At 50.9% G+C, this 17,021-nt stretch overlaps 7 protein-coding genes across 7 annotated transcripts; 4 read left to right on the top strand and 3 right to left on the bottom strand.

Moving 5' to 3' along the window:
• The first annotated feature begins 238 nt into the window (after nucleotides 1-238).
• On the top strand, nucleotides 239-1,438 carry BO79DRAFT_235869 (SDR family NAD(P)-dependent oxidoreductase). Its single transcript, XM_025684526.1, has 2 exons — nucleotides 239-905; nucleotides 1,002-1,438. Exons 1-2 carry the CDS (start codon nucleotides 325-327, stop codon nucleotides 1,189-1,191), a joined length of 771 nt encoding a protein of 256 aa, XP_025542794.1. The 5' UTR covers nucleotides 239-324; the 3' UTR covers nucleotides 1,192-1,438.
• Nucleotides 1,439-1,552: 114 nt separating this feature from the next.
• BO79DRAFT_70695 (endo 1,5-alpha-arabinase) lies at nucleotides 1,553-3,110 on the bottom strand. The gene is made up of 4 exons (XM_025689635.1): nucleotides 2,096-3,110; nucleotides 1,856-2,043; nucleotides 1,777-1,805; nucleotides 1,553-1,725 (listed from the first exon to the last, which is right to left on the bottom strand). The coding sequence occupies exons 1-4, from the start codon at nucleotides 2,905-2,907 to the stop codon at nucleotides 1,639-1,641; spliced, it is 1,116 nt and encodes a 371-aa protein (XP_025542793.1). The 5' UTR covers nucleotides 2,908-3,110; the 3' UTR covers nucleotides 1,553-1,638.
• Nucleotides 3,111-5,134: 2,024 nt separating this feature from the next.
• BO79DRAFT_285557 (putative C6 transcription factor) lies at nucleotides 5,135-7,927 on the bottom strand. Its single transcript, XM_025688372.1, has 5 exons — nucleotides 7,199-7,927; nucleotides 5,822-7,100; nucleotides 5,470-5,771; nucleotides 5,329-5,415; nucleotides 5,135-5,270 (listed from the first exon to the last, which is right to left on the bottom strand). Exons 1-5 carry the CDS (start codon nucleotides 7,847-7,849, stop codon nucleotides 5,190-5,192), a joined length of 2,400 nt encoding a protein of 799 aa, XP_025542792.1. The 5' UTR covers nucleotides 7,850-7,927; the 3' UTR covers nucleotides 5,135-5,189.
• A 1,464-nt stretch (nucleotides 7,928-9,391) lies between these two features.
• BO79DRAFT_189820 (sucrase/ferredoxin-like domain-containing protein) lies at nucleotides 9,392-10,384 on the top strand (the record flags this gene model as incomplete). The annotated part of the gene is made up of 2 exons (XM_025680691.1): nucleotides 9,392-9,749; nucleotides 9,803-10,384. The coding sequence occupies exons 1-2, from the start codon at nucleotides 9,453-9,455 to the stop codon at nucleotides 10,382-10,384; spliced, it is 879 nt and encodes a 292-aa protein (XP_025542791.1). The 5' UTR covers nucleotides 9,392-9,452.
• A 477-nt stretch (nucleotides 10,385-10,861) lies between these two features.
• sld2 lies at nucleotides 10,862-12,662 on the top strand (the record flags this gene model as incomplete). Its single annotated transcript, XM_025680690.1, has 2 exons — nucleotides 10,862-11,062; nucleotides 11,131-12,662. The coding sequence occupies exons 1-2, from the start codon at nucleotides 10,921-10,923 to the stop codon at nucleotides 12,660-12,662; spliced, it is 1,674 nt and encodes a 557-aa protein (XP_025542790.1). The 5' UTR covers nucleotides 10,862-10,920.
• A 241-nt stretch (nucleotides 12,663-12,903) lies between these two features.
• BO79DRAFT_285554 (RING finger domain protein) lies at nucleotides 12,904-14,102 on the bottom strand (the record flags this gene model as incomplete). Its single annotated transcript, XM_025688371.1, has 2 exons — nucleotides 13,851-14,102; nucleotides 12,904-13,802 (listed from the first exon to the last, which is right to left on the bottom strand). Exons 1-2 carry the CDS (start codon nucleotides 14,056-14,058, stop codon nucleotides 12,904-12,906), a joined length of 1,107 nt encoding a protein of 368 aa, XP_025542789.1. The 5' UTR covers nucleotides 14,059-14,102.
• A 556-nt stretch (nucleotides 14,103-14,658) lies between these two features.
• On the top strand, nucleotides 14,659-16,832 carry BO79DRAFT_189810 (rRNA 2'-O-methyltransferase fibrillarin-like protein). Its single transcript, XM_025680689.1, has 5 exons — nucleotides 14,659-14,859; nucleotides 14,919-14,966; nucleotides 15,021-15,202; nucleotides 15,258-15,526; nucleotides 15,580-16,832. Exons 1-5 carry the CDS (start codon nucleotides 14,733-14,735, stop codon nucleotides 16,649-16,651), a joined length of 1,698 nt encoding a protein of 565 aa, XP_025542788.1. The 5' UTR covers nucleotides 14,659-14,732; the 3' UTR covers nucleotides 16,652-16,832.
• The last annotated feature ends 189 nt before the right edge of the window (nucleotides 16,833-17,021 follow it).

The following is a 17,021-nucleotide window of genomic DNA, read 5'->3' as shown; positions in this document are numbered from 1 at the left end:
GATCGCATTTACCCATTTAGCCGATTGGGCACGCTGATTTGATCCACACTATTATCTGCCATTGATATATCCATGCAACCCTAGCTTCTAATTCTAGATCTATCATGTGTTCATGATTATCCCCCGATCGGAGTATCCCCGAGTCTGTCACTCCGAAACGGGTATATAAACCCCCCCTCTTCTTCTTCTCCGCGGATGCCGATGCGGGGTAGGAAGTATATAACTCTGAAAATCAAACTGAACTGAATCAAAACACAGTTGAGAAACAAACCATAATATCAACAAAATCATATCCAAAGTATATCAACAAATCATAATAGCATAATGTCGTCATCATCATCATCATCATTCAAAGACAAAGTCTACACCATAACCGGCCTCTCAGGCATCGGCCTGGCCGTGGCACGCCAACTGCACGCCCAAGGAGCTCGTCTCTCCCTAGCAGATATATCCGACTCGGCGCTGCAGCACGCACGGGCGCAGCTTCCCAACGCTACCGACGAGAATGTTCTCACCCGAGTCGTGGATGTTGGATCCCGCTCGTCCGTGGAAGAGTGGATCGATGCCACGGTCCGCCATTTTGGTCGGCTCGATGGCGCAGCAAATATGGCTGGCATGATTGGGAGTAAGCATGGGACGGGCTCGTTGTTGGAGCAGGATGATGCGGAGTGGGATATGTTGTTGAGGGTGAATCTATCCGGGGTGATGTATTGCATGCGGGCCCAGATAAGATCGATTCAGGAGACGAGTAAGACGGGGAGTATTGTCAATGCGGCGAGTATTCAGGGTCTGAGGGGCTTTGCGTTGCATGCTGCGTATTCGGCCACTAAGCATGGGGTTGTTGGGTTGACCAGGAGTGTGGCTAAGGAGGTGGGGCCGGATATTAGGGTTAATTGTGTTGCGCCGTGAGTGTTGCTCCCTTTTTCTGACTCCTTCATTTCGCTTGTTCGCTTCCCTGGTTTGGGGGCTTGTTGGGGGTGGCGCTGACGGTGGTTGTGTAGTGGGTCGATTCAGACACCGTTGTTGGATAGGGCCACGGCCATCCAGGGAGGATTCACTCCCACTCCAACGGTGATGCCGCGAGTGGGGACGCCTGATGAAGTTGCTCATTCTGTGCTGTTTTTGCTCAGTGATGCCTCGTCGTATACCACGGGCACGGCCCTGAATGTGGATGGTGGATGGGACCCGTGATCCTGCTGGATGTCTGTGGCATGGATGAATCGTGTCTGTGCAGTTAGTTGCTCCATGAGGCATTCGAACCAACATGTTGGTTTCAGATATACCAATCGAGCAATGCGTTGGCCCCATGTTGGTTCCTGCAGGATCGGACCCTGAGATCTGGCCCCATTTTGGCCAAGAACAGGCAGTGCGAGACGACTTGGCGGACATCGGTGGACGCTAGAAGAGGCGTAGATTCAACTGTAGAGCCAAAGGAATGCACCAATGACTAGCGCAACGAATAGAACAATGAGTTTGTTGCCAGTATAGTGGGTAGGGAGCAATTCAAGATTAGACAGCACATACACAGAAGCGCTAGTGAATTGAGCGAGTGGTTCGGTTGTATAGCCCGACCACTGCTTTCGGTTGATGTAGCGTTTATGCTAGATTTACTGAATTTCCACCTTTAGTGCCTGAGCGTTATTTGCTGTTGGCATTAACATACCCCTCGACAGCCACTGGCCATCCATTTACATAGTGCAGATAGTTCCATCCCAAATGAGCGTCCTGTATTGCGTTAGTGTAATCTTGTCAATGGGTTGTTGGGGTTTGACTCACGCCCTGTGCGAAACCAGATGTAGTGTTGACTGCAAGTTCTGTTAGCTAATTCCTCAACTATTGTGGACCGCAAACGTACGATAATGGTAATACAAGACATCCGCGTCGCTGCCGTTGTTGATCAACACGCCCACACCACCGGGGGCATAGACAACTCCATGGTTGGATCCGTAGACGATGGTACCGCCTCCCTTGAGGGTATCATGGCCATCCTTGTCCACGAAAGGACCTGTCGCGCTCTTAGATCTGCCGACTCGGATGCTGTACCTGTTGTGATTGTTAGCTATCAATTTTTCCATAGAAGATTGTGTGCACATACTCGTCTCCCATGGGCGGAAAAGCGTGAATATCAAAGTGGCAGCACTTGCCGTGGCTGAACCACAGATAGTAGTAAGGCTCCTTGTAAGTCATGAAAGAGCCCTCGATAGGCTTCGACTTGGCGTCTGGGATGTAGGCCAGGTTGGTTGCGTTCGGGGTCTTCGGGTTTTTGACGGAGAGGAGATCATCAGCCAATGGCACCGAGAAGATGCCATGCCAGTAGCTCCCGTAAAGCAGATGAGACTGTCCAGTCTCCTGATCGGTGATAAATGCGCCGTCAATCGCATTGGAGACCGAGTAGGGATAGATGTCCGACAGGTCTCCCTTGCCGGTGTTGACAACAGCGCCATGATCCGTCCAGTTTCCACCGGTGGGAGTGTCCGAAGAGGCGACTCCAATGGCGCTGTCGCGACTGCCGTTCTCGCTAATCGCGTAGAAGCAGTAGAAACGGTTGTCGTGCTGAATGGTCGTAGGCGCCCAAGGACGAGAGCGGTTTTGCTTCTGGATCACGCTGGACTCGTCCAGAACAGTGCCGACCTGTTCCCAAGGCCCACTGAGGGAGCGGGCTCTGTGAATCGGGATGTGCACACCACCTTTGTACAAGTAGAAATAGCCGTCATGTTGAACGACATTAGGGTCATGGGCGACGATGTTGCCCAGATTGGGAAGAGGATAATCTTTGGTCTTAGAGAATGACTTGGTGTCGATCCCGGCGAGCGCGCTCGCCCGGGGCGCCAGCGGAACAGCGTTCACTGCACAGAGCAGGAAAAATAAGACGGAAATCACAGATGGCAGCATTGTGATGCTCTTCATGATGCTGTGGAACAAAACTTCTGCAAAAAGGAGTGGCGCGAGGAGAATAGTCCTCAAAAAGTCACAGAAAAGAGTAGTACTAGTAGAGCAGAACTGACATGAATGACTGAAATGATGGGTCAGCGTCCAGCAGAGGGGATCTCATCGGGATATATCAATGACAAGGATCCAGGGGAATGGGGCCGGAGCGATCCGGCCCCATTAAGGATGAGGGTGTTGGAATTGAGGACAAGGCAGATAGGGACGGAGAGCTAGACCAGGCAGCGTGCCGTGGGCAGCATGATTGGCAGTGAGAGAGACCGGAAGTGAAGCTAGTCAAGGGACTAACGGGGCCAACAAGGCTTAGCTGTATGACAGCGCAGACGCACAGAAAGGCCGCTAAGATTTGGCCCACGAGGCTGTGGGAGTGAGATTAGCTGCCTGGAATCTGATTGAAAGTCAACGACCATCATGGTGAGGATCCCTATCTAATAAAGCGAGATTATTAGTAGTAGTAGATGGATAACAGAAGGTGGGAATAACCACGAAGCACGTCACCAGCGACAAAGTTGGCGAGAAATCTAGATTGTCTCCATGACGGCAATCGTTCCAAGAATAGGCCACAGTCAAGCTTTTACACGGAATACCGTTACCGCTCTCACAGGCTGTAATACCCGTACCCGCCCGATGTCTACCTTCTAGCCAATAAACTGCCCGGGTTGGTCAGAACCCTGCAGATCCGGATCACCCAGAGCTGGTCACGACCCTGCATTGAGACGGTCTTCATACCGTCAATACCGTATAGATCGAACGGGGGATACCACAGCCGCTAAGGTAATATGCCTGCCTAAAACATAGTCTTTCTTCTATCTCGTATTGAACCCTTGAGTGCATGACGCTAGAAAATTCTGCTTCTGCTCATGATTTTGGTTCTTACTTGGATCAATGCGGTGTGTGGATCTACTCGGACGGGATGATTGTATTGTTGCATTGCATGTTACATTCATCCTGCCTGAAGTCATTGTCTGACAAGGTGACAGCCTCTGTCATGATATCAGTCCAGGCAAGAGTCAATGTCCCCCACAGCGCATCAAACTGCATTTTTTCCGCTTGACACCTTCGAGAAATGGACCCGCAAGAGAGGCGTTTGAAAAGCCCGCTGCACCTGGCACTGTCAGCCTGCATTTCGTATTCACAGTGGGGTATATCTACAGAGCATCAGCCACACACAGTTGACTGCCCACCCATGTGACAGCGACAGCCGTTCATCCGTAGATAAGAAACGAGGCAGGACATAAAACAAACCACTTTAGTTCACAGTAAGGGGAACGATTCTATGTTAGTGGTGAAGCTAGTACGATAAGTAGTGTTCGTTGATCATGCTAAGCAATTAGCCCCCACGCTCAGCCTCTTGCTCGGTAGAGCAACTTGGGGGATGAAAGCGATGCAAAGCCACAAAAGAACCACTGAAAGAAAGTAGAACACTCGAACAGAAATAGAAGGGCAGAATCTCCTGAAGATCATCTTCAGCCCTGTGTTTGGTTGTAAGGTAATTGAATGTTCATGTCGTGGTTTCGGGTATGGGAGAGTTCGTCGCCAACCGGGGTTTGGTGGTCAAATCGCAGCACTGCCTGAAGTCAATTCAGCAGTGGTATCTGTCTTCGCGCTCCTTACATCTTTATTTTACAATTCTTCTTGGATGGTGTCAGTAATCTATTGACCAATTGACTTGTTCGGCTACTCAGGACAGCGAGCAATACGATCAATTAGGTCTGCAGTACTAGAATACAGTTTACCTTAGAGCATGTGACCAAACACGCTCGCTCACCACAATTCTGAAGTACTTCGTCTGACTATGAAGTGAATTGTTTACTCACTCAATCAAGTTGTCCTCCAGGAACCTCGTTTTGTGGACCAGCAATGGCAAAATCCTTACCACTTCTGATATCATCCGATCTGCATCGCGGTCGGGCTGTCGATCCCTCGGTCCACTTTCCCTGCCGTGGAGACGAATGACGGCTCTGCCTTTGTGTGCAATGACTTATTATTGACATCGATAATTACAAGGTATATGTATCCAATGATCGCCATCCTGTTTGTGTCTAATCGTTGTTCGGTTGTTGTGTTGTGGCATCATGGTAATAGATGATCGGTCAGGGTTCACGATCGTATCTGGGGATAAAGAAAATGTTGTGTTCATACAGAATGATAATACATATTACAGTATTCCAGGGATTGAGTGTACACGGAGGTGTTGGTACAGTTACATACAGTCGTCATGATTATATAGAGGCATTTTTACATCATTGCTGCAACGTGAAGCCGGTTAGGTCGCCCCAGTCGAAGGCGTCGAGGAATGGATCTAAATCTCCTCCCGGTGGCTGCTGTGTCTTATTAGATCATTGCTCCAGTGACATATATACAGATAAGAAACAGACTTACCATCATGCCAAAGTTCGGCGCGTGCGCCATGCTCACATCGGGAACAAATGGGGGTGCCAATCCAGGGGTTGCATTTAAGCTAGGAACCTATCACAACCAGATTAGTACAGGTTGGAATATAAAGTAAACAGAAACACTCACTTGGTTGGTCTTGAAGTTGCCCAATCCCCATTCGCCTAGATGGGCGCAATTGGCGTGTCGTGTAAACAGGGTTTGCGCAAAGAGAATAACTCTCTCCACAACCTCCTGCTTGTAAATTTGCGCTTGACTCGGCCAGAGACCTACTTTAACCAATGCGACAATCGTGGACATGAAGAAATATTCCTTGGCTCCCTTGACCACAAGGAGAAGCCGGGATTCGAGACACGTAAGAACCACCTCCACCAGGGATATGAGAGATTCGGGTAGTCCAGGAAGGGTTCGGGTCAAAAAGGTGGAAGCGCCTGATGTGCATCAGCATATAGTACAATGACATAGGGATGACTAGGCTTACCGGTGGTCATTTGCCCCTGATGTAAGAGCTCGCATATAGTGCAGTACGCCTGCATGGTCCAGTCGCCCATGTTACAGAGGGATAGCTGTTGCGAAGTTTCGCGTAAGCGCCGTTGTGTGGATAGAATCATCGACGCCGCTTCTAAACGAGCCCGCGCGGAGGGTGTAAAGAGGGAGTCCTTGGGCGCTTCAATGGCGAAAGGCGTGTGTATAGATAAGAGGGAATGTCCGATTTTGTTTTCCAGCATTGCTCGGATAAGGATTCCGCGGTGCGCGGTTTGGAAGTCGTCCACGTCTGATGTCGGCCAGGTAGGGATCTTGGATAGGTGTCGGTTCAACTCGAAGTCATAGTGTAGGATTTCTTCGTATCGGCAGCTAATATGTGGGGCATGCATTAATGCGCAGGCCTTGAGCCGCAGCGAAAGAGATTGTGCGAGGACCGCTTGGAACGAGCAATCAGTCATTACACCTAACGGCTTCGCCGCTGGAAGCTCTGTGCTGTCCTCGTGGATCTCGTCGTCATTAATGTTGAGTGCCGGAGCCGTGTCATAATCGGCTTCCTGGACCGACGGCGGCATGCCGCGTTCAAGGGATACCTGTAGATCGAGTTCCAAAATGGTCGTCCATATTCTTCGGCGCATTTCCATGTTGAAGACGGAGATCCGGCTATATCGAGTCGGGTCCCGGTGATAACCGGCCATCATAGCTTGCTTGACTAGCGTTCCCGTCGCAAGCCAAGCTTGGCTGCGTTTCATGCCATGGATATTGAGGGCGATGATCAGCAATGTATTCAGGCGGAGACTGGTCAGCTCCGGGCGCTTGATATGCGCGTTCTCTATCCACTTCTCGGCATGCATGACCCACTCGATGGCCGTATAACATTGCAGATGGCCGTCATTCTTCATTTGCAGGCTCTGGAAATCGGCGAGATTCCATGCACACGAAAGCACTAGGAGAAGCTGCACCACAAAAATCGGCGAGACTTGATCCGGCTGATCTCGCTGCGGCCAAAACGCTTCCAATTGCTTGAGGAATGATGGGATGTGAAAGATCCGGTGGGTGGATTCAATGTAGGTGCAATACAAGGAGATAAGCTCATCCACCACTGCACGTGACGGGATCATTGTGATCAAGGAACTTGTTGTGGGCATGGGGAATGGCTCATTCAGAGGCTTTCTCTTCCAGACGCCTTTCCTGACTCTCATTAGGTCGGGCCGTAATGCTGACAGATGCGGACTGGCTTGACGGATCTCCTCCGCAAAAGCCCTAAGGTCAGGAAACTACATAGACGTAAACATGCGGCCAATTTAAGGTCATGCCTGGGGCGCCTAATATGATACCAAGCTGGGGGAAGACGAGGAAGCAACGGAAGGTTTACCTGCGCGATAAGGTTGGCAAAAATGCCCGACCCATTGAAACGGGTCTTGGTCTCTCGTCCTCGCATCATGATCCGAGGGGAGACATCCAATTGCTGCGACGGCGATGCAGGAGTGTCATCGTTATCGTCTGGGTAGGGGTGGGAGGTGGAATGATGATGGGATTCGGGAGGGTGACGGGGTCGCTGGAGGAGGTCGGTGTTGACATATGGCTCCTGGTTGACGGCGGCCTTGGGGGCACCCAAGACGGTTTCCAGAAATTTATCACGTTTTTCCTCAATGGGATGCGAGGGATGACACCGAGACGCGAGACTGCTTATCCCCGAGTCCGGGGTAGGGTGGGCAGTCGCCCGATCAGCTGGGGGCATTTGCACCGTGGTTGTGGGACCTCGCTCGGAGAAAACGGGCGAGGCAACTGTATTGGGTTGCTGCCAAAGGAAGCCGTCCTCATAAGTGCATTTATTGGGTGTCTTGCTCTTTTGACAGCGACTGCATACAGGATACTCACGGTCGCAGCGTAATTTCCTGCTGCGACACTGCATACATGCCATGGTGCGTCTGCGACGTTTCCTCACCCGTTGCTGCTCGGGCGGGGGTTCATGGTCGGAAGGAGCAGCAGCGGCCCCCAAAGACTGCTGGTGAAAGTCGGCCATGATGAACGGAATGGATACTTTTTCTTTTTCTCATCGGAGACAACTGCTGAGGAAGGGAGTGACTTGCGAAGAAAGAATTAGTTAGTTGGCCCCTCTTCTGTTGATAGTTCTTGTATATTGATTGTTCTTTTTTGTCTCGGGGGTAGTAGAGTCAATTGATCGTGTGTGTCCTCGGACGGACAAACACAACCCAGCTCTCTCTCTCTCTCTCTCTCTCTCACACTCACTCACTCACACACACAAGTGGCAGTTGGTCTCGCTCACTTACTGTCTGGACTCTCACTCGGTCGGTCGGTCGGTCGGCCGCGGCAGTTCAGATAAGAGAAGCGAGTCGCTGGGCTTACGTGTTTGGCCCACCGGCCCTTTTCCCCAAAACGGGCAGCTTCTCCCGGCCAGGTTTCAATCCTTCCCTGAAATGTTAACGATCTCCGAATGTGCCGTGTATTGGTTCAGGGAGATTTAGGCAGAGATCAAATCCCCTGTTGGTTATCTCTTAACCTTATCCAATGGTCTTGTTGTGTCGTCAGGAAAAATCGTGGGCATTTGATGGATTATGACTGCTGAGGTTGCAGCCACTCCCTAAGCGGGGATTTATCGGACGGGAAGAAGATGAGAAGAAAAAAAAAAAAAAAAACTCTCTTCTTCCTTCTCCCACCCCCCCCTGACCGAGGTAAGACAGTCAGACAGACCCTCAAACTCAGACTGGTTCCAATCAACCAGTCACTGCGCCTCGTTGGACTCCATCGCGTTAGTCATCCGAGTCACGACAGCATCCAGATTAACTAAGAAGTAAACTAGTATCTGGTACTAACTAACTTCTAAGTAACTATGAGAGCCTGAGAGGGTCCCTGGCTTTTTGCCTGTCTCAGCCTAGTGGTAAGGGTTCCAACTTCCAAGGGTTCCGGCGCACTTTTCTTTCTTAGTATTTTTATTCTTAAACTTTCTATAAGCTTAACAAGGCTTGATGGGGAAAGACCCATGTCGGAGAGTCAAAACTACCTATGAGTGTAATTTCCACCAGCGGTTCAAGTGAAATTTACTTTGTTGAATGCCAGAATAGAACAATGTAGTTGAGAGAGAAATGTCAAGGTCTTGGCCGTATAATAGGCAGAAGAAATAGTTGAAGATGATAGCAAGGGAGATCAGCCATGTGCTTCGTGTAATGGTTCCATCTACTCACAGCCATCACTAGTACTAACTTTGTGAAACGCACGGCAAAAAAGGGTCCCTGAAGTGGGCTGAAGGATTTCCGTCTTTGACAATCTTTCTCCTCTCATTGGAGATTTACCCTTCACTACGGAGGCAGCAGACGCCATGACTCCGTAACTAACTACTAGTCTGACTATGCATAAGAATTAGGATGCCTGGCAGGCACTTCAGGCTCGTATGTCCATCTCCTCCGGTCGGGGATAGGCCTCGGGATATTCGCCCCCAAGGCCATCTCCGAATCTTACGGCCGTAGAAAGATATAAGATATAAGGATTAGAGCAGAGACGATTTTGATGTTTCGCGTATCATATTTGACTCTTGAACTATCTTCCTCTTAATCTCTGGTCTTGCGATCGTATATACACACGCTGTGCTTAACGAGATAATAATCATCATGTTCCGGTCACTACTCTCGCGCGGCGGCCTTATCCGCAACGACAGCTACATTTTCCCGACCGTCGATCCGACAGAAGATGGCCCGGATTGTAAGAGGGATTGCGCCGACTGCACCGTGCAGTTTCCCTCCAAAGTGAAGGTTGAAACCGCCAAACCTCTATACGGCCATATTAAGGAGTTCCACACTCATGTCCTAGTCGCAACGGGAAAATCGGACTGGACCGAGAAGGTCGAGAATGAGAAGGGTTCTTTAATGCAAGCCTTTGACGAGTCCTCACATCTATCCAAACATGGTGTATGCCCACCCCCATAACTTCCTCCCTGAAAGCCCCTGCTAATCCCAACTAGCGCTTCATGATCTCCGCTTCAAATCTGACACCACCAGAAACCGACGATGAAACCAACCAAGGAACCACAGTTCTGCTCTTACCATCGTTCACTTTTATTGATGCCGTCAAACAAAGCGACGTCAATGAAGTGATCTCTCGTTTTATGGACGCGCCATTATCCCAAAACGGCACCATCTCCGCTAATCCAGGGTCCAAATTGAACCCCCGGCCATGCCAATACGACTACGTGGTGTTGCTCTGCTCCCATAAACGACGCGACGCTCGCTGCGGAATTACTGCTCCGTTAATCAAGAAAGAATTGGAACGCCACTTACGGCCGCTGGGGCTCTACCGTGATGCAAACGACGAGCGTCCCGGTGGTGTGGGAATATTCTTCGTTTCCCACGTGGGTGGTCACAAGTTTTCTGCCAACGTTCTGATCTATCGGAAGGAGGAGCAGCAGATGATCTGGCTGGCCAGAATCAGGCCCGAACATTGCGAGGGACTCATCAAGTACACCCTCTTAGAGGGAAAAGTAGTACATCCTGAGACGCAATTGCGCGGAGGATTTGATAGAGCTCGGGGATTGACGAGCTGGTGATATTTATATACTCTTCATTAGTAGCGAGATATATATATTGACACTAGAACCTACCACCATTACCACTAATAAATTAATGAGCTATGACCAATGGGCCTTATTTATTCCGAATTAAATGCTTCGTACTACATACAGATGTGAAAATGGAGATCAACTCTTCTCTCAAGGATCGCGGTGGCTTACACAATAGAAACCGATTCCATATTCACCCGACTATAGAATTGACAATTAAAGATCACTCAAGATCTCCACTATATGCAGACAACGGCGAATGAAAGTGACTGCTACTCTATCGCCGTCAAGGACCCCGATTGGACAGACACGCTACGTCACTCCACGCGGGTGCTACCCGCGTTAATTGATTTCGCGCACGCGACGGTCCAACCGCCGGGGCTGCAATTAGCCATTACTACAGTTACTCCTGACGCACGGCTCTCACTCCCTTGAACCACCTCTGCTGACTGCATTCCTACCTAACGACAGTCTTTTCTTACATATACCCAATATACATCTTCTATCGCCACCAACATGCAATAATGGCGACCGTCATGGCTCCGGAGATGGCAACCCAATCCGCCAATCTACGCGCCGAACTGAAAGAATGGGAGCGGGCTTTTGCCGACGCCAATGGAGGGAGAAAGGCCGAACGAAGCGACATTAAGAAGGTCCCTGAAATCGGTATGAACAATACTTCCTATTCAGCTCTTCTCATCTATCATCTAACTCACAATTAACCCTCAATTTAGCCGCAAAATACAAAGAATACTACCGCCTAAAGGCCCTCGAGACATCCTCATCCACCGACGAAAACCCCGTCCAACTAGAAGAACGGCCCAAGAAACGCCCACACACCTCCCCCAACGGCCCCTCAACATCCCTCACCGCTTCAACCCCCCGCAAAGCCTCCAAAGGCGCCGCGGCAGCATTCGAAACACCCTCCAAATCCCGCCCCGTCGCAACCTCCCACCCCTCCGAAGTCGATCCCTACGACTCCCCCTCTGTCCTCCGTCGCCTCTTCAGCCCAAGCACCCATCAGACCCCCCTAAAGACAGCCATCGGCCCGACCCCACAACGCGACGGCAAGGCCCTAGGCCTTTTCGACCTCCTCTCCGAGTCCGGCGGCAGCACCGCCACTCCATCCGCAACGCGCATAGCCAGCCTCCGCGACAACGCAGTCCAGACACCCTCACGACGAAGGAAACAGCTCGACACGATCGCCGAAGAAGGCGAGGAAGACGAACATGAAGTAGAAGACGACAACAGTCCGAGAGGCGCACGCACCCCTGCATCATCAGGCAAGAAATGGATGCTTTCCACCCTCTTCGCAACCCCCACGACATGGCGCTATGCAATGATGGAAAACGAAAACCAAGGCCCCCGGTACCCAGCGTACATTCGAACCAACGACACAGCATCAAACCCAACAGAAGAACAACCCGGTCCCAACGCCGAAGAAACCCCATCCTTCCTCCGCCGCGCACCAGCAACCCGCTACAACCCCAACACCCACCCCGGAGACGACGGCGGTCTAAGCCCCATAGCAGTACGCAAGAGACCCCAATTCGTCGGAAAGGGCCTCTCAGCTCTCGTCCAAGGCCTCCGCGATATGGAAGAAGAGCAGATGCAGAATGACATGGACATACTTCATGAAATCGAGGCCGAACAACTGCAACAGCAACAAGCAGGAGAGGATATCGCAGATAGCCAAACCCAACAACAATACCCACCCACCGAAGAATCCCGCCCATTCAAAAAGAAGGGCCAGAAACGAACTACCCGCAAAGTGCGCATGAAGCCTGTTACCGCGAAACCGAAAGCAGAACCCCAGCTACCCGCTTCGGACGATGAGGAGGATGCGGATGCGGATGTAGTCCCCGAAACACAACACCTCAATATCCCTGGAACTGAAGCGCACGATATAGACGACGAAGAGGAACTCAACTCACTCCATTCCTATTCAGGGTCCGAACCGGACTTAGATCCCGACTATGACTTCGATGAAGATGAAGAGACATTATCTAAGCCTCCGGCTAGAAGTAAGAGTTTCTCCGAGAGAATGAAGGAGGCGATTGAGGCGGATAAACCGCAGGGGCGGGTGAAAGATCAGGAAGTGAGTGATGAAAAGGAGAAGAAGAGGAAAGAGAAGACGAAGGAGAAGACTCAGACTCAGCCGCGTGCTAGGAAGGTTAATCCGGCGGCGCATGCTAATTATCGGTCTTTGAAGTTGCGGAATAGAGGGAGTAAGGGGAGGTATGGGGGAAGGTTTGGGAGGAGGTAGGTAGGTGGTAAATGTGATAGATGGAGGGGGTAGGATTGATAAATCACAGTGGAGAGGATACCTAATGTTGTCCCTGTGGTGTCTTGTCTGCGCGGGACATGATATGAGCAATGACTATAGCATAAGTATATAATTCTTGTTGAGATACCATGTCAGTTGAACTATATATCAAGTCGAGGCGTCTATATGTCTATTATAGTACATAACACACAACACAAATACCCCGAGCTGTATTTACAGCTCAATCAGGAACATACCGATCCCGAGCATACTGCACCCGTCTCGCCTGAGCCACAGCATCGCGAGACGACCTACCCCCTCTCCTAGAATACGACGGTTTATTCACTCGTCCAGAAGAACCAGGGAACCTCGGCCCCCTATCACCCCGATACACCGGCGTAGCAGTCCTACTACTCTCCTCCCTCTCCCTCCGCGAGTCCGAAGGACGAGCATTACCACCCCCAGCACCACCACCCACAGCATCCTCATACTGAACATTCCGATCCCAATCCTCCAGAGAAACATACGGACTCCTCAACCAAGCCTGCAACTCATGCAAAAACAGCCGGGCATTATCCCTACCGAGAAAATCCCGTAACAATTCCTCCGCCTGCCCCGCACTACCCTTGATATCCACAGTCCGTAGGATAGCAATGATGTACTCGAGCAGAAACTCTGCGTTATTGCCGCGCCGGCTTTCGAGTCTCTGTTGGCCGGGCCGCGCAACCTCTCCTCCTCCTCCGCCTTGTCGTTGGTCCTCTGGCTCTGGGTTGAGGAACTCGAAGACTTGCAGTTCCCGGCGAATCCATTTCCGGGCTCGCGAGACGAGGTCCTCTTCGCGGTTGAAGCGCTCGGGCGTCAGTTCGCGGTATTGGGAGAGACGGTTGGAGCCGACGCGGAGGGAGTAGAGTTGGTGGCGGTAGATGTGTTGTCGGCGGCGGAGGGGGTCGGTGGACGACTGTTGTTGTTGTTGGGGACGGGGGCTGCGCGGACGACGGAATCGGCGGGGTGGGCGGTGCTGTGAGGGTGTTGGTATGTGTGAGGTGGTTGTGGTGTCGCTTGTGCTTGCTGGGAGTTGGTAGATCTTGGGTCCGTTGGTGTTGTCGAGGTTGTACTTTACGGATGTGATCTCACTCTTGCCTGTATCGAGTCAGTATGCTTCTGGGGAAGACTAGTGGGGATACATACATAGCGGACAGTTGCGACGCTGTTCCAGCCAGCTCACCAAACACAGAAAGTCAAAGTTCGCATGGCGACATGGCACCGCGATGGCGGCTTCGGAGATGGGTTCGAGACAGATCACGCACGGGTTAGCGTCGTGCTCGCCTTCATCGTGCGCTACCTCTTGCAGAGTTCGCTGGAGAATTTCCTGTTGCAGGTCGACATCATCGGACATGAGATCGACACCCGACCACTTGTTGGAAGCTTGAGGACGGGTTGATGGGTGTCATGGAGCGATAAGTTGAAGCAGTCGCATTGCGGCGTATCGCTGACCGCCTGGGACGTCATTCCTGGCGTGACCGCCTTTACTGTGGGCTTCACCGCCAGAATGTAGTGGTTTCTGTCGGCAGAATGAGTAGGGGAGACGGTAGTGCTTCTGTGGCAAAACAGGTATTCACTGCGGATTACTAAATGCCACGGAGTTATTTATCGCCACGGGTGTACTACTGTGTAACTTCAGCAGTGTCTAGAATATGAGATAGACTTGAACTCAAAATAAATAGAAATGAAAGCTCAATTTATGTAGGTAGACTTGCTATCAGTGCATTGATCAAATGAAATAATAGTTATATTTTTTTTAACTTCATACTATATCAGTAGCTTTAGGTTGTTGATGTCCTTTCTTCGAGTACTGTGGCCAACCGTGTGGTTAGTGTAACAATTCCGTGTCATTCGGCCGGAGGGAAACTGGGTGCTGGCGTCCACCGTATCACAACTCTCGCGGCCGCATACATTGGCGAAATCTCCGCAAAACTCACCTCAGTCGCAAGCTGTAGCCAAAGAAAAGTCCTACTTCTATGTAGAGACATGCACTAACGATACACTGCTGATTGCTATGATTAATGAACAATGAGATCTGCGAAGGCTGTAGTCACTGAAAACGCAGCCGCCGCCATGCGTGTCCAGGCTCACAGCGCTCCGGCGCGAACCATCACAAGCCTAAGGCGATGGTCCATAGCGAACAGAGAGCTGCCAGGTAAGCTAGCCCTGCGCGATAACTATTGTTGTACTGACGGTCTTTATCTTTGAAATCAGCGGTATCCCATATCCGATCTATTCACGTCTACGACTTTGATAATACTTGTAAGAATGATCGGTGGTGCCGGCGAACGACAGCGTCAAATTAACGCCGTCTAGTGTTCTTGAGTCCTCTTCCAAACCCACAGCTATGGAACGGTCCGACCATCGGATTTCTGCAGGCCTACGAGAGCTTCGCGAATGGAGGCTGGTGGCACGATCCGAACTTGCTGGCCGCGACCGGGGACGGTATCGATAAGGAAGAGCCACGAGCTTGGGAGGGATGGTGGAACGAACAGATTGTGCGGCATAAGTGATTGTGACTGGCGTGGCTGGCAGAGAACTGACCTGTTACAGGTCCAATTGGTCAAGCTGAGTATGGAGCAGAAAGACGCCCTCACGGTGCTTCTGACAGGCCGCGGCGAGAGTAATTTCTCCGATCTTGTCCGGCGTATGGTGGACAGTAAGAAACTGGAGTTTGATCTCATATGCCTTAAGCCAGAAGTTGGTCCGAGGAGCCAGCGATTCTCCACTACTATGGAGTTCAAGCAAACTTTCTTGGAAGACCTTGTTCTCACTTACGACCAGGCCGAAGAGATTCGCGTTTATGAAGATCGCGTGAAGCAGTGCGTGTTCGCTAATACCTTTTTTTTATGACACACTTCTGATGTTCTGCCAGTGTGAAAGCTTTTCGGGATTATTTCGAGCAACTAAACCGCAGGTTCCAGGCACCAAATAGTGGAAGAAGGCCAATCGGCTCTGAAGTCATTCAGGTCGCCGAAGGATCAATGTACCTTGCCCCTGTAATGGAGACTGCTGAAGTGCAGCGGATGATCAACTCTCATAACCTTACTATCCGCAATCCGTCGCTCAACCGGGCCAAATCGCCTTACGGCAAGCTTCGCATCAAGCGGACTATTTTCTACACTGGTTATTTGATCTCCAATGCTGATTCTGGTCGGCTAATCCGCCAGATTCTGAACCCCATGCTGCCATTTGGGCATGCTGATTCTAATGATCTGAAGTACATGGCCAACAGTATACTAATCACTCCTCGCCCAGCCCCCAGGTCTATTCTTGATAAGGTCGGTGGCATCGGTAAGAAACTGAGCTGGCAGGTTACTGGTACTGCATGCTTTGAGAACCGCGTCTGGGCTGCACGCTTGACGCCTGTGCCAGCCACAGAGAAATACTACACAGAGAACCCCCACCCCGTGGTAGTGCTGGCGGTGCGCAAAGGCGCTCGTCCGATTGACGCGGGTAAGATCCAGAATTGGCATCCTGTCCCTGCCGACAAGGCCTTGACTTTCGAGACGGTCGTCGGAGAGAAAGTTGTCCTACGTGTTGAGGAAGAGAACCCCAATGAGGGCGAATGGGAGAGTCAGTTCTTGAATAAAAACCACAAGAGGCGTCATCAGCAGGAGCGGGATGAAGAAATCCTGTATCCAGATGGAACTCAGGATGGGCCGCCCCATAGCAGGCCGCACTATAACCCGCGGTATGGAGGCAACAACCGCAATCATCACGATGATGGACCTAGACGGGGTGGTTCATACCGTGGCCGCGGCCGTGGGTCATCACAGCGAGGCAGAGGCCATCAAAACCGGGGTGGCACCCGTGGTCGAGGCCGTGGTCGCGATGCCGGACCTCCAGGAGGGTATCGGTCCTTGGATGACTATGGTGGTGGGTACGATGGGAATCACTACGAGGAGAAACCAGGACCAGGCGGGGGCCCGGTGATGAACTATTAGTTTTGGCTTTTATCAAGCTAACAGCGGTGTCCTGGGTTGTTCATTTCATGTTTACTTGTTGCATACTGCTATTAAATGATATCCTCAAATGACACACTACCACCAAGGTTATGTACCGCAATTGTTCATCCGACCAATCTGCTGCATGATGCAGGGGCCTACGAAAAATGATACAGACTAGTTGATAGATACCACATGAGATTCAAGTTGATATCATTACAAATTCTCAGCGTAACCTTTATTACCTCCACCGTCCCTACCATTTCATACTATATGCCAGAGAAAATACGTTACTGCTATCAGTGGAAAATCCCTTTCATTCTCCCTCTAGAATGCCCTCAACAGGTATGATCACGCGGTCGATGAGAAT

The sequence above is a fragment of the Aspergillus costaricaensis genome (assembly GCF_003184835.1).
Source record: "Aspergillus costaricaensis CBS 115574 unplaced genomic scaffold BO79scaffold_6, whole genome shotgun sequence".
In the NCBI taxonomy this organism is placed as follows: Eukaryota; Fungi; Ascomycota; class Eurotiomycetes; order Eurotiales; family Aspergillaceae; genus Aspergillus; species Aspergillus costaricensis.
This window is presented reverse-complemented; position numbering and strand designations above follow the sequence as displayed.

Coding starts and splice junctions, on each gene's coding strand:
- BO79DRAFT_70695 (XM_025689635.1), bottom strand. CDS start 2,907: ATGAAGAGCATCACAATGCTGCCATCTGTGATTTCCGTCTTATTTTTC. Junction 2,044..2,095: donor TTTCCGCCCATGGGAGACGA/GTATGTGCACAC, acceptor CAATCACAACAG/GTACAGCATCCGAGTCGGCA. Junction 1,726..1,776: donor CATCTGGTTTCGCACAGGGC/GTGAGTCAAACC, acceptor AACGCAATACAG/GACGCTCATTTGGGATGGAA.
- BO79DRAFT_285557 (XM_025688372.1), bottom strand. CDS start 7,849: ATGGCCGACTTTCACCAGCAGTCTTTGGGGGCCGCTGCTGCTCCTTCC. Junction 5,416..5,469: donor GCAACTTCAAGACCAACCAA/GTGAGTGTTTCT, acceptor TGGTTGTGATAG/GTTCCTAGCTTAAATGCAAC. Junction 5,271..5,328: donor CGCCGAACTTTGGCATGATG/GTAAGTCTGTTT, acceptor AATAAGACACAG/CAGCCACCGGGAGGAGATTT.
- BO79DRAFT_235869 (XM_025684526.1), top strand. CDS start 325: ATGTCGTCATCATCATCATCATCATTCAAAGACAAAGTCTACACCATA. Junction 906..1,001: donor AGGGTTAATTGTGTTGCGCC/GTGAGTGTTGCT, acceptor GTGGTTGTGTAG/TGGGTCGATTCAGACACCGT.
- BO79DRAFT_189810 (XM_025680689.1), top strand. CDS start 14,733: ATGAGATCTGCGAAGGCTGTAGTCACTGAAAACGCAGCCGCCGCCATG. Junction 14,860..14,918: donor AGCGAACAGAGAGCTGCCAG/GTAAGCTAGCCC, acceptor CTTTGAAATCAG/CGGTATCCCATATCCGATCT. Junction 14,967..15,020: donor CTACGACTTTGATAATACTT/GTAAGAATGATC, acceptor AACGCCGTCTAG/TGTTCTTGAGTCCTCTTCCA.